This window comes from Nerophis lumbriciformis, linkage group LG24 (assembly GCF_033978685.3).
Source record: "Nerophis lumbriciformis linkage group LG24, RoL_Nlum_v2.1, whole genome shotgun sequence".
NCBI lineage: Eukaryota > Metazoa > Chordata > Actinopteri > Syngnathiformes > Syngnathidae > Nerophis > Nerophis lumbriciformis.
The window spans coordinates 37,162,501-37,177,500 of NC_084571.2; the positions used below are offsets into that span (position 1 = coordinate 37,162,501).

At 38.3% G+C, this 15,000-nt stretch overlaps 1 protein-coding gene across 1 annotated transcript in view; it reads left to right on the plus strand.

The window, feature by feature from the left end:
• Positions 1-15,000, plus strand: part of col5a3a (collagen, type V, alpha 3a) — a 223,546-nt gene that overhangs the window by 204,109 nt on the left and 4,437 nt on the right. The window contains exons 58-62 of the mRNA XM_072916024.1: positions 375-410; positions 685-738; positions 6,306-6,585; positions 9,757-9,869; positions 12,347-12,415. Coding sequence (XP_072772125.1) covers positions 375-410; positions 685-738; positions 6,306-6,585; positions 9,757-9,869; positions 12,347-12,415 — 552 coding nt within the window. The remainder of the gene's footprint in view (positions 1-374; positions 411-684; positions 739-6,305; positions 6,586-9,756; positions 9,870-12,346; positions 12,416-15,000) is intronic.

The window sequence follows — 15,000 nt, forward strand, 5'->3', positions numbered from 1 at the left end:
TTAAGGAACACAATTGGTACATTATGAACGCTCGAGGAGGAAGTTTGTTCCAACAGTTATTAGGAGCTTTAATACAACTTTGAACAGCAAAGGCCTCTGCTCATTCAGACTCTGTAGTCTGCACATTTATCATTTTTATTTCATGCTTTTTTTTAAATTTATATATCACTAGTCTCCTTTTATCTTTATAATAGCTGGTTTTATTGTTTGTATTCTCATTCTTTTAATGTGTACATCTTTTACCGTGTGAGCTATGGGAGATACCTGAATTCCCCCAATGGGATTATTAAAGAATATATCTTATTCAGTGTTCATTTTCTCCTTTTTATAGCTTTACCATCTTTTCTCCTCTTTTTTTTATTTTTTTTTATTAGGGTGCAGGTGGAGAGAAAGGATCCAAGGGAGACACGGTGAGTAGAACTGAGAGGTCCTAGTATCTATGTGCGTCACAGGTGTTTGTGGGCTTAAATGCACCTGCACGGTTTACCTCACTAAAACCCTCTTGCAGTATGGTACGGTACATCCGGTGTGCAGCATTTGTCCACCGGGCCATCATAATAGGATTTGTGTGTGTGAAAACCGATATGTAGTGTTTCTGGAGAGGCACATAATCCTGGGTGGAGCCGTGCATGGTAGCAGGTGACACGTGATTGACACAAAATGTTGTCCTTCTCTGCTCTCCAGGGCACCGTTGGTCCCAGAGGTGACCCAGGCCGTGCTGGCCCCCCAGGACCCCCAGTGAGTAGCTTTGTTCTAGCCCAGGGGTGTCAAACTGGTTTTCATTGAGGGCCGCTTTTAACAATGAGTAATATATGAATATGCATGTATTAGGGTTGTACGGTATACCGGTATTAGTATAGTACCGCGATACTAATTAATCATATTCAGTACTATACCGCCTCTGAAAAGTACCGGTCCGCCACCGGTAGCTCACCGGCGTCAAAATGTAAACAAACGCCATTGGTGGATCAACACCTGACATCCACTGTAATGATACCAAGTACAGTAGCGTATCTAGTCGATACTACTATAATTACGTCGATATTTTTTGGCTTTTAAAATGTATAATATGTTTATAAACTCAGGAAATATGTCCCTGGACATATGAGGACTTTGAATATGACCAATGTATGATCCTGGATAAGGCTGCAGCTAACGATTATTTTTCTATCGATTAATCTATAGATTATTTTTCGATTAATCGGTTAATCTATAGATTATTTTTTCGATTAATCTATAGATTATTTTTCCTTTTACCGATTATTTTTTTTATTTAAAATGAAGATGAAAAAATAAATGTAGGCCAGTTTTTTCAAAAGGCATGGCTTTTATTTACCAAAAAAAAAAAGTATGGCCACTCAGTCAACATTGACAACAACATGACAAAATATTCCGTAACAATGTAAACATTTAAAACTTTTAACATTTAACAAAATTAAAAGTAGCTTATTTGCTTTTTAATGTGCAAATATAAAAGTAAACATCCAGTGCAAATCTTAATATTCTGCAATAGTATAAGCATTTCAAAAGTAAAAGTATTGCTTATTTTGCTTTAAAATGTGCAAAAATAAAGATAAACATCCAATACAAAAAAGTGCAAAACGAAAATAATCTGTAACAATGTAAACATTTCAACAAAAGTAAAAGTATTGCTTATTTGCTAAAATGTGCAAAAATAAAAATAAACATCCAATACAAAAAAGTGCAAAACAAAATATTCTGTAACAGTGTAAACATTTCAACAAAAGTAAAAGTATTGCTTATTTTGCTTAATAACACAACAATGATAGTATGATTAAAGTGAAAGTTAATTGTTGGTTTGTACATAGTATATGTAACCGTTAATGTTGTAAAAGGTATTTGCACAACTAATTAACGTTAGCGTTTGTGACACGTCTTGTGCCGTGGGGTTCTTTCAGGACCGACAGACTGAACGCCAGACGGCTTTGCCAGGTTTACAATCTTTTAATTTTACACAAAGTATTTTCTCTTCCAACTCTTTTCTCTTTCTTTCCTCGCTTTTCAGCTCCTCTTCCTCGCTCGCTCGTTGTCCTCTGTCTCTGTCTCTCCTCCTCTCTCGCTCCACGTCAGCTTCACTCTGACTCCTTCCAGTCTCTCTTCCCTCTCTCTCTGCTGCTCCCCTTTTCTTCAGCGAGAGGAGATTGGATGATCGTGCCCAGGTGCGCAATCCGCGCACCTGGGCACGATTGCGGCGTCGCTCCCGGCGCGCCCCACCTCGCCGCTCGCTCGCCGGCCCCGCCTCTCCACAGCGTTAAAGAGGAGTGCGTCTTTGTAAACACTGAACAGGCACGCCAAACGCGCCTCTCAGAGCGAAACGGTGCTTTAGTTTATGAATTTACAACGCAGATACAAATGACACATTCATGTTTTTGTGTAATGATGACAACGTATACTCACGCGGACGATTGACTAGTTGATGGTGATGGCAAGAACGCTGTCGGTTTTCTTTTCAAATGTTCGTTCATAGCCGTTGTGCTGCTATGATAGGCCATTTCCGCTCGACACAGTGTGCATACAACAACATTATTAGGCCGTTTATTGAAATACTCCCACACTTTTGATGACTTTTGGCGTGCTTTTTCCCCCTCGCTCGCACCGTCTGCTTTGCGATCCGCCATGACAGTAGTGTGACGTAAATATGCGACGCATCGACGCACAAAAATGGCGTCGACGTATTTACGTAACCGATGACGTCGACTACGTCGACGCGTCGTTTTAGCCTTAATCCTGGAACTACTTGGTATTGGATCGACACCCAAATTTGTGGCATCATCCAAAACTAATGTAAAGTATCAAGCAACAGAAGAATAAGTGATTATTACATTTTAACAGATGTGTAGATAGAACATGTTAAAACAGAAAGTAAGCAGATATTAACAGTAAATGAACAAGTAGATTAATAATTCATTTTCTACCACTTGTTCTTTATAATGTTGACAAAATAATAGTATGATAAATGACACAATATGTTACTGCATATGTCAGCAGACTAATTGGGAGTCTTTGTTTGTTTATTTACTACTAAAAGACAAGTTGTCTAGTACGTTCACTATTTTATTTAAGGACTAAATTGCAGTAAGAAACATATGTTTAATGTACCCTAAGATTTTTTGTTAAATTAAAGCCAATAATGCCATTTTTTGTGGTCCCCTTTATTTATAAAAATACTGAAATAATTTTGGTACCGGTACCAAAATATTGGTATCAGGACAACACTAGCATGTATATTATATATATATATATATATATATATATATATATATATATATATATATATATATATATGTATATATATATATATATATATATATATATATATATATATATATATATATATATATATATATATTGAAGGGGGAATTGTCGGAGGCAGATATTTACATATATCCGAATTTAAGTTGTACTTCTTTTATTTCTTAGTCATATTTGAAAACAGCTCGTGTTTTCCATTTCTTCTCTTGATGCTCTGTCAGCAAGTAAACTGTGTGTGTTAACCTTGAGTTCTTTGGAATGTATTATGACTAGGGAGACGTTGTGCTTGTATTATGGCTAGGGAGGGGGAAGGAGAGAGGGGTTTTTGGCGTTGGGAAGACAGACCATTTTTGGGAGGCGCAATAGAATGTTCTAGGGTTAGACTGGTCTCAAAATGTATATTGGCAAAGCTTTGAAAATATACAACAAAATACCTATTCTGTCTCTGGTGGTTTTTCAACTCAGCTTTAAGTGTCGTAAAGAGCTTGGGAGCGAATTGTGACTTGAATTCCCTGGGAGGAACAACTGGTCCAACACGCAACAATGGTCATTTTTTTTTTTTTTTTTTTTTTTCATAAGCTGCAAAAAAAAAAAAAAAAAAATTTACTTTAAAAACTGGCAGCTCAGTCACCAGAATTTTACAGTGAAAGCAGTTTTTTTTTTACAGCATATAAAAAATAATAATAAATGGAATGGAATGTAGAAACAAAACCAGTGGTAAAATTCAAGCAACAGAGCTGCAAGTTGGGTTTTTTTTACCGTAAAATCTTGTTTTAATATATATATATGTTTTTAATGTTTTAGTGTCTTACTGTATATGGAAAAAAACGGTGTTAAAGTTGATTTTACGCTAAAAAACTCAGTCGGCGGAATTATAATAATAATAATAATAATAATAATATATTTCATTTGTTATAGCGCTTTTCAGAGTACTCAAAGACACTTTACAGGATAAAAAAATTAAAATATAAAACAGTTCAAAGTAATAATATAAAATACAGGAAATATAAAAGCAGTACATTGTAAAATACATAATAATACTGGACATTTACAAGACACAGAACACTAATCACTGGTTAAAAGCAGATCTGAAGAGGTGTGTTTTGAGAAAGATTTTGAAGGTAGGAAGGTCTGAGCAGTCGGCGTAATTGAACCGTAAAGTCTAAAATTTGATTGATAATTTGTTTTGAAATCATAAGTCAAGCAGATACTTAAGTACAGGATAGGATAGGTATTTATTGCCATTGCACAAGTACAACAAAATTACGTTTTCAGCACAAACCCGTTCAAGATTAGACAAACAGTGTTCAGGGTTACAGAACAGGAACGCTGATGGGTCGCCAAAGGCGCCCGTAAAAGATAAGAAAAAGGTAAAACGCTGGGGATGAAGATAAGTAAAAAAATACAATCTAGACTGGGCTCCTAAGGGGGCCTAGTCTGGAGTGGGAAAAAAAAACCTCCATGCCATGCACACATAAACAGGTTACATTTAATCACGACAAACTCGCAACAGAGGGGCGGGGAGTTGGGGCCCTGGAGGTCGACTGCTGCTAAACAAGCGTACAGTATGTATCTTTATTTGAACAAAAATTGTGTTTTTGCAATACATGATATTTTGATAATATTGAATTTGAAAATATATACAATTGCATGCAGTACATGCTTTTGAATGTCAAAAGGGAAAGAACAAATATATTTAGTAAGAAAAGATTAATCCAATCCAATCCACTTTATTTGTATAGTACATTTAAACAACATACATGTTTCCAAAGTGCTGCACAACAATATTAAAAACAATATTCAAATATTATCCTTAGCTCCACCAATGACTGAATTAAAAAGAAAAAATAAATAAATATAAAACCAATATAAAAATGAAAGCTGCAAGCAGCGATGGACGGGACCGACTTGGACGGCACATACAATCCAAACCGGAGCAGTAATTAAAACTCTTTGGTCAACTTTTGATCAGAAGGGTTCAATCTCTCTCCTGTGCTAGTTTGAAGCCGACACGACAAACGCGCTCAGATGAGATAATGTTTGAAAAAAGGTGACCGGTTTTTACAAAACCTTTGTTTTGAAGGGGGAATTGCAAACTTCCTGTTGATTTTTGCTGGGGGTTGTCAATGTATGAAATTTAGGTCTAAGTGAGACCTACACAGAGGTTTTTGTTTCATGTCTCTAAGACATTCCTACTGGAAGTTACATGCAGTTTTGTCTGAGTTTTCTTCCTAGGAGCACTTGTGTCTGTGTTTTCTTCCTAGGGGGCGCTAGAGCGCAATTTTGAGTTTTGGGGTTGGGTTTTTTTTTTATCAAATCGCAATTTTTGCCAGTCCTATTATGTGTGTCCAGTTTGGTGAGTTTTGAAGCATGTTGAGGGGGTCAAATTACAGCTCAAAGAGGCAAAAGTGACTGTTTTTACTAAAATTTTGTTTTGAAGGGGGAATTGCCAACTTCCTGTTGATTTTTGCTGAAGGATGTCAATGTGTGAAATCTAGGTCTAAGTCAGACCTACATAGAGGTTTTAGTTTCATGTCTCTACGACATTCATACCGGAAGTTACAAGCAGTTTTGTCTGTGTTTTTTCCTAGGGGGCGCTAGAGCGCAATTTTGAGTTTTGGGGTTTGGTTTTTTTGATTCGATGGCAAATTTCACCAGTCCTGATGTGTGTGTCAAATATGGTGAGTTTTGAAGCATGTTAAAGGGGTCAAATTACAGCTCAAAGAGGCGGCGGTGTAATAATAAAACACACGAAATACAATAGGGTCCTCTGTCCCAAAGGGACATTGCGGTCCCTAATAAATATGATTAAAAACGATTTTTAAGGGTAAAACCAATTAAAACAATAAATAGAAATCAACATTTTAAAAACACAGAGGACCACACAACTCACTTATTAACCCATATTATTTCTAGGCTTTCGCAGGCCACATAAAATATTACGGCGGGCCAGATTTGGCCCCCGGGGGCCTTGAGTTTGACACCTATGTTCTAGCCACTCTTGCAGCAGTTCCAACATATTTGTCCCATAGGGACGCGCTGCCACTGCGGTCCAACCGCTGCCTCTCAGGGAAGGCAGGAAGAAGAAAAGACGCAACCTCAATGGAGGCCACGAAGTGGAGATCAACATGGAAGACTTCCTTCAAGCTGACCAGCCTCAAGGAGAAGGAGAAGACGGCATGGAGGAAGTGTTTGCCACACTCTCCTCCATGAAAACCGAGGTGGAGCTCATGAGGAGGCCGCTGGGGACATTCGAGAGCCCCGCAAGGACTTGCAAGGAGCTGATGATGGTTCAACCCCACTTCAAAGATGGTGAGCGAGCGCCGAGAAGCTTCTAAGGGCAACCATGATGCTGACTGTGTATGTGTGTGTGTGTGCGTGTGTGTGTGTGTGTGCGTGTGTGTGTGTGTGTGTGTGTGTGTGTGTGTGTGTGTGTGTGTTCTGGCAATGCTTACCGTATTTTCCGCACTATTAGCCGCACCTAAAAACCACAAATTTACTCAAAAGCTGACAGTGCGGCTTTTAACCCGGTGCGCTTTATATATGGATTAATATTACGATTCATTTTCATAAAGTTTCGATCTCGCAACTTCGGTAAACAGCCGCCATCTTTTTTCCCGGTAGAACAGGAAGCGCTTCTTCTTCTACGCAAGCAACCGCCAAGGTAAGCACCCGCCCCCATAGAACAGGAAGCGCTTCTTCTTCTACTGTAAGCAACCACCCGCCCGCGTAGAATAAGAAAAAGCGCGCGGATATTACCGTACGTTTCATTTCCTTTGTGTGTTTACATCTGTAAAGACCACAAAATGGCTCCTACTAAGCGTCAGGGATCCGGTTCATGAAAAGACGCAATCTCTCCATCCGCACACGGATTACTATTTCACAGCAACTGATATTCTTGTGAACCGCACTGTGGATACAACGGGAGCACGTACGGTGAATATTCGCACCACAGGGAATGAGAAGTCATCCTTCACTGTGGTTCTAGCTTGCCATGCTAATGGCCAGAAACTTCCACCCATGGTGATATTCAAAAGGAAGACCTTGCCAAAAGAGACCTTTCCAGCCGGCGTCATCATAAAAGCTAACTCGAAGGGATGGATGAAGAAAAGATGAGCGAGTGGTTAAGGTAAGTTTAAGTTTACGCGAAGAGGCCGGGTGGCTTTTTTCACGCAGCTCTGTCCATGTTGATATACGTATGTTTGTGATTGCACATTTGCGTACATTTTGGGAGTGAACAGAGTTGTTAGAACGCTGGTTTTTAATATATTATTAAAGTTTGACTGACCTATCTGACTGTTTTTTTGACATTCCTTTAGCGCAGTTAGATGCGGCTTACAACACCGGGCGGCTTATAGGTGGACAAAGTTTTGAAATATGCCGTTCATTGAAGGCGCGGCTTTTAACCCAGGGCGCCTTATGGTGCGGAAAATACGGTACTTAACGGGGACATCGCTCTGTTTACACAGTCACCTTTAGGGGACCTCTGACGGTATGGGGACAAAAAAACAGGTCCCCTAAAGGAAAACCTTTTTAAATGATAGTCAGATCCATTCTGAAGATGCCTAAGTGATTTTTCAGCTCCTTTATTGATCCCACAACAGCATACTTGCCAACCCTCCCGAATTTTCCGGGAGACTCCCGAAATTCAGCGCCTCTCCCGAAAACCTCCCGGGACAAATATTCTCCCGAAAATCTCCCGATTTTCAGCCGGAGCTGGAGGCCACGCCCCCTCCAGCTCCATGCGGACCTGAGTGCGGACAGCCTTTTTTTTATGACGGGAGGACAACAGGGTGACAAGAACTAAATCATCCAGACTAGAGATAAATTGTATTATTATGTTTATCTTACCTAAAAATAAATATATTTATTAATTTATTTTAAAAAAAAACTAAATACATTTTTACTATATTTTGCTAAAAACATCAAAATTAATTGTATTTTTATTTGTATTTTTATTGACGCCTTATTACATCCAGCCATATAATTATACATTAAAATAAACATATGAAATAATTAATTTTAAATGATCATAATAATTCATTTAAAATTACCATATTTAATTATTAAAGTAATTGCTTGTTTATCAACAACTTTAGCATTTTATTCATTACATTTTGAAGCTCTCAGAAGCCAAGTTATGTTATATTCCTTAAGATTTATTTATGCAAGTTTGAAGTATCAATTATCTAAACACAGTTTTGTTTGCATATTTTCAGGATATATATATATATATATATATATATATATATGTATATATCCATCCATCCATCCATCCATCCATCCATCCATCCATCTATCCATCTATCCATCTATCCATCTATCCATCTATATATATATATATATATGTGTATATATATATGTGTATATATATATGTGTATATATATATGTATGAAATACTTGACTTGGTGAATTCTAGCGGTCAATATACACCTCCCCTCTTAAACACGCCCCCGCCCACAACCACGCCCCAGTCCCACCCCCGACAACACCCCCCACCCCCCACCTCCCGAAATCGGAGGTCTCAAGGTTGGCAAGTATGCACAACAGGGAAATTTGGGTTACATTTACATTAAATATGGTCATTTTAAATGAATTATTATGATAATTTAAAATCAATTATTTCAAATATGTTCATTTTAATGTATAATTCTATGGCTGGATGTAATAAGGAGTCACGAAAAAATAAAAATAAAAATACAATTTTGATGTTTTTAGCAAAATATAGTAAAAATTTATTTTTATTTTTATTTTTTTTAAATTAATAAATATATTTATTTTTAAGTAAAATAAACATAATAATACAATTTATCTCTAGTCTGGATAATTTAGTTCTTGTCACCCTGTTGTCCTCCCGTCATGAAAAAAGGCTGTCCTCACTCAGGTCCGCATGGAGCTGGAGGGGGCGTGGCTTCCAGCTCCGGCTGAAAATTCGGGAGATTTTCGGGAGAATATTTGTCCTGGGAGGTTTTCGGGAGAGGCGCTGAATTTCGGGAGTCTCCCGGAAAATTCGGGAGGGTCGACAAGTATGGAGAACGGAAAGTTTTTGGATAATCGACATACAATTTTTCTGACAAGTCACAGAAGATGCAGGATTTGCGTTAACATTTAAGTAGTGAAACTTCCTATAAGAGGACAGCTGTAGTGCTGTATTCTGAGGATCATGTCATATTTACTTAGAACTTCTTTTTTTTTTAAATGGTCCTCACAAATTTGTGTGAATTATGCAAAATTATTTAAATGTGGTCCCCATTGAACCATATGAACTATTTTCCCCAGGGTCCCCAGTAAGAATGATCAGCACATTACTTCATCAATCCAGAGATTTAAAGACGTCTATGAGCTAACTGGGCAGTGGACATTTGACCTCATTTTTGTTATGCCTCCACAACCTGTAGAAAGGCTGGTCCCCACAAGTCATGATCAAAAACTTGCTCCCCATTCCAAATGATAACCAGTATGTGTGTGTGTGTGACTTGTAGGAGACTACTGGATTGACCCCAACCAAGGATGCAACCGGGACGCCGTCAAGGTGCACTGCAACTTCACAGCTGGAGGAGACACATGCCTGGATCCTGACAAGAAGATTGAAACGGTCAGTCTCTTGATAGGGATGTCCCGATCCGATTTGGATCGGATCGGCCGCCGATATTTGCCAAAAAATGCGTATCGGCAAGGCATGGGAAAATGCCGATCCAGATCCAGTTTAAAAAAAAACTCCGGTCCGTGTTTTCCAACGCACCGATTTAAATAACACATTCCACTTTTCCGCTGCTCCCTAATTTCCGTTCCGCATTTTCCAGCACACCTTCAACACATACACACGTCTGTGGATTCTCACGCAGTTGCTTTTAGCTACTGGCATTACACGACAGGCTCTTCTCACTCTTTCCTGTGTCTCCCTCTTACAGACAGCAAGCGCACCTTCTTACACACGTCACATACTGTCACGTCATACGTCACATACGTATATGTCCTCTCCCAGCAGAGAGGTAGCAGCATGACTAACGTTAGCTGTGATGCTAGCGCAGCCGTGTGACCAACGTTTCCTCTAGTGATGGGTCTGGCAACACCGATGCATCGGCGCATGCGTCGAGCTCATAGCGCAAAACCCTGTGTCGGTGCGAGTACCGCTTTTAGAAAGTCACGTGACCGATCATGAGCTGTTTCGGTCACGTGACCGATACGCGAACGGTGTCGCCTCCTCTGTGCCCTGTGAGCGGGTTTTTTCTACAGCCGGAGAAATAATAACTAAGAAGAGAAATCGTCTAAAATTTAAAACGTTGGAAAAACCTTTTTTTTTTTTTAATAAAAATGTGTAAAAAAAAAAAAAAAAAAATTCCCAGTCCACAAGCATCATCCACAACACGTTCTCTTAGATTTCCATGTTATGATACATGTTCACGTTATTTATTGACTGTATCTAAAAAATATAAAAAAATATTTTTATTTAAATGAAGATATGAAATACTCCTAAATGAAATACAATGACTTGGTTTATATAGGTCATAAAATCAGTGTCAGTTGAGTCGGTCCACAGGTTGCCTGTAGGGATTTTTAATGTCCAGCAGATGTCAGTATTTAGTGACACAGTGTCGACACAGTATCAATACAGTTTTGCAATGTGTCGAAACGCTTCATGACGCCTCATCAACCCATCACTAGTTTCCTCTAAGGTGCGCGCCTGCGCAATTGCGCACTTGCACTGCTCAAGCGTCCTCTGCGCACGGCAAATCTATGCCACGCACAAAATCAAATAAAAAAATAAGCGCATAACAATTGTCGACACACGGACACGACAGAGAAAACAGTTTTCGTCATCATTGTTCAAATATTGTGACGTCTGTCGAGACGCTTATCTCCATTCGGTGCCACACGTCCACACCATCAAAATGCCGAGGCAAACATTTCCAGATCAACACCGTATGAAAAAAATAGTGATTTTTTTAGTTGTGATTTCCTTCTCTGCATGAAAGTTTAAAAGTAGCATATATTAATGCAGTATGAAGAAGAATGTTTTAATGTAGACATGCAAGCCTTGAAAGAAAATGTTGAAAATCAAGACTACATTTCCTGCAAATGGGTGCATTTCTACCCTATATTTTAACTTTAGATTTATTCTCATATCAAACTCTTTTTGACACTTACATCCAACACCCCCCTCCACACCCTGGATTATAAATAATGTAAATAATTCAATGTGATTATCTTGTGTGATGACTGTATTATGATGATAGTATATATCTGATAGTATATATCTGTATCATGAATCAATTTAAGTGGACCCCGACTTAAACAAGTTGAAAAACTTATTGGGGTGTTACCATTTAGTGGTCAATTGTACGGAATATGTACTTCACTGTGCAACCTACTAATAAAAGTCTCAATCAATCAATCAAAACACATAGAATCATCATACTGCTGTGATTATATGCATCAAGTGTTCATTCAAGGCTAAGGCAAAATATCGAGATATATATCGTGTATCGCAATATGGCCTTAAAATATCGCAATATTAAAAAAAGGCCATATCGCCCAGCCCTAGTTCAATGATGCCATTTCTGTTTGTCATGTATCATTTTGTCTATTTTGTGTTTATCCTTGAATAAACAGGTCAGTTTCTTGTTACCAACCATTGTGTATTATTCAAACTCCCCTAATTCAGCTGGCTAGTACTAAAAGAGTACTAAAACCCTTTTCAACATGATTCTGACAACTAAGTAGGCTAAATAACTTTAAACTTTAATACATGCTCGGATAGGCCAGTATCGGTCAGTATCGGTATCGGATCGGAAGTGCAAAAACAATATCGGTATCGGATCGGAAGTGCAAAAACCTGGATCGGGACATCCCTAGTCTCTGATCAAAACCCTGGCAATAAGAGGCTTTTGCTTGGCAAACATCTCATCTTTACCATGAATTGATTAACGTGGACCACGACTTAAACAAGTTAAACTTATTGGGGTGTTACCATTTAGTGGTCAATTGTACGGAATATGTACTGTACTGTGCAATCTACTAATAACAGTTTCAATCAATCAATCAATCAAAGGCCTGCTGATGTGTGCGCAGGTGAAGCTGGCAGCCTGGAGCAAGGAGAAGCCAGGAAGTTGGTACAGTGGATACAGGAAAGGCAAACAGGTACATACCCATCATGTCCTCGCTTTACTTCTAACTCCTTGCCCACTAAGTACACACTATTGAGCGTTAATGAAGCATAATTAGATAGTAAATTCATCTTTCATGAATACTCATTAGTATGTACAGCAGGGGTGCTCATTACGTCGATCGCGATCTACCGGTCGATCTCGGAGGGTGTGTCAGTCGATCACCAGCCAGGCATTAAAAAAATAGTCCTAAAAATGAGCGATCATAAATCTTCACTATGACGTCACTTTCGTCACTTGATTGACATTCACGGCACCCGAGGGTCTTCTGAGATGACGCTGGCTGCCGCCAGCTCATTAAAATTACCGACTGGAAGGCGAGAAACACTTTATTTCAACAGACTCTGGCGCCGTACCTGTCGTCAAAACTCCAAAGACCGACTGCACAGTTGCACAATAAAAGCTCTGCTTCATCCTGCCTGCGCTACCAAAATAAGAGTCTCAGAAAGCTGGCGTGCACAAGCTGGCAAGCTACGGAGTTTGCCGACAATGTATTTCTTGTAAAGTGTATACAAAGGAGTACGGAAGCTGGACAAATAAGATGCCAAAAACCAACCACTTTCATGTGGTATTAGACAGAAAGGAAGACTTTTTTTCTCATCCATTCGAAAATGCGGACGTTATCATCACCACTGTCTGATTCCAATCAATGCAAGTCATCAGAATCAGGTAATACACCAACTTATATTCTTGTCTTCATGAAAGAAAGGAATCTATATGTGTTAAACATGCTTGTATTATCTTTAACCACCTTTAACTTGTTAACAATATTAACTATAAGTGTTAAACATGCTTGTATTATCTTTAACCACCTTTAACTTGTTAACAATATTAACTATATGTGTTAACATGCTTGTATTATTTTTAACCACCTTTAACTTGTTAACAATATTAACTATATGTGTTAAACATGCTTGTATTATCATTAACCACCTTTAACTTGTTAACAATATTAACTACATGTGTTAAATATGCTTGCATTATCTTTAAACACCTTTAACTTGTTAACAATATTAACTATATGTATTAAACATAATTGTATTTTCATTAAACAACTTTAATGTATTAACAATATTAACTATATGTATTAAACATGCTTGTATTTTCATTAAACACCTTTAATGTATTAACAATATTAACTATATGTGTTAAACATGCTTGCATTATCATTAAACACCTTTAACTTGTTAACAAAAACATATATTTCATAAATAAGTAAATATAAATTATATATATGAATGAGGTAGATCCCCACGACTTGATCAATTGAAAAGTAGCTCGCCTGCAGAAAAAGTGTGAGCACCCCTGATGTACAGTATTAATGTATAAATGTAACGTAAATCTAAAGAGAATCATTCTTTACTTACCCTTTTCAACCCTTGTGTAATGTTCATATTGTTGTTACTCAGCCAGCGTTTGTGGGTCTGACGGACCCGTTGCATTTTGTGGCTTTTAATGCCTCACAATCAAACACTTTTATGTTAAAATACTGATCAGATGTTTACCTTATCCCAATAAACATCTGTTCAGTATTTTAACATAAAAGTGTTTGATTGTGAGGCATTAAAAGCCACAAAATGCAACGGGTCCATCAGACCCACAAACGCTGGCTGAGTAACAACTATCTATTACATATAAGATGTCCGGGTCCACTGGACCCGGGGCTAATAGAAGTGTGGAAATTGATGTTCTGTGTACCACATACACACAAACACACACACACACAGCAGGCCTAGACAGGAGGAGGACAGAGTGTAGTGTACACACAACATCAGAGGGTCAAATCGTACACAATGGAATTTTCCAAGCCTTTGCTTGGTGCAACAAAATACTGAACAGATGTTTATTGGGATAAGGTAAACATCTGTTCAGTATTTTAACATAAAAGTGTTTGATTGTGAGGCATTAAAAGCCACAAAATGCAACGGGTCCATCAGACCCCACAAACGCTGGCTGAGTAACAACAATCTATTACATATAAGATGTCCGGGTCCACTGGACCCGGGGCTAATAGAAGTGTGGAAATTGATGTTCTGTGTACCACACACACACACACACACAGCAGGCCTAGACAGGAGGAGGACAGAGTGTAGTGTACACAGAACATCAGAGGGTCAAATGTGCGAGAAAATGAGAGCAGACAGTGTTGACAAACAATGTTGCAACCTTGTGTGGGAACCACAGGTGCAGAAACACAGAAGAAGAATCCCTGTGGGATGCAGAAACTGGCAGAGAAATTTACCGTGCAACGTTCATATTGTTGTTACTCAGCCAGCGTTTGTGGGTCTGATGGACCCGTTGCATTTTGTGGCTTTTAATGCCTCACAATCAAACATTTTTATGTTAAAATACTGAACAGATGTTTACCTTATCCCAATAAACATCTGTTTATAGATGTTTATTACAACTAGAACAAGTCATTTCAGTATTAGTTTTAATGCTTAAAAGCCTTAGCACAAATGAAATGCCAAGTACCAAAATATATCACTCTGAGGTTATCTGCAGAAATTACTAAAAAAAAGTATAAACCTGTAAAATTGGCTTAAAAAAGCTAAGATG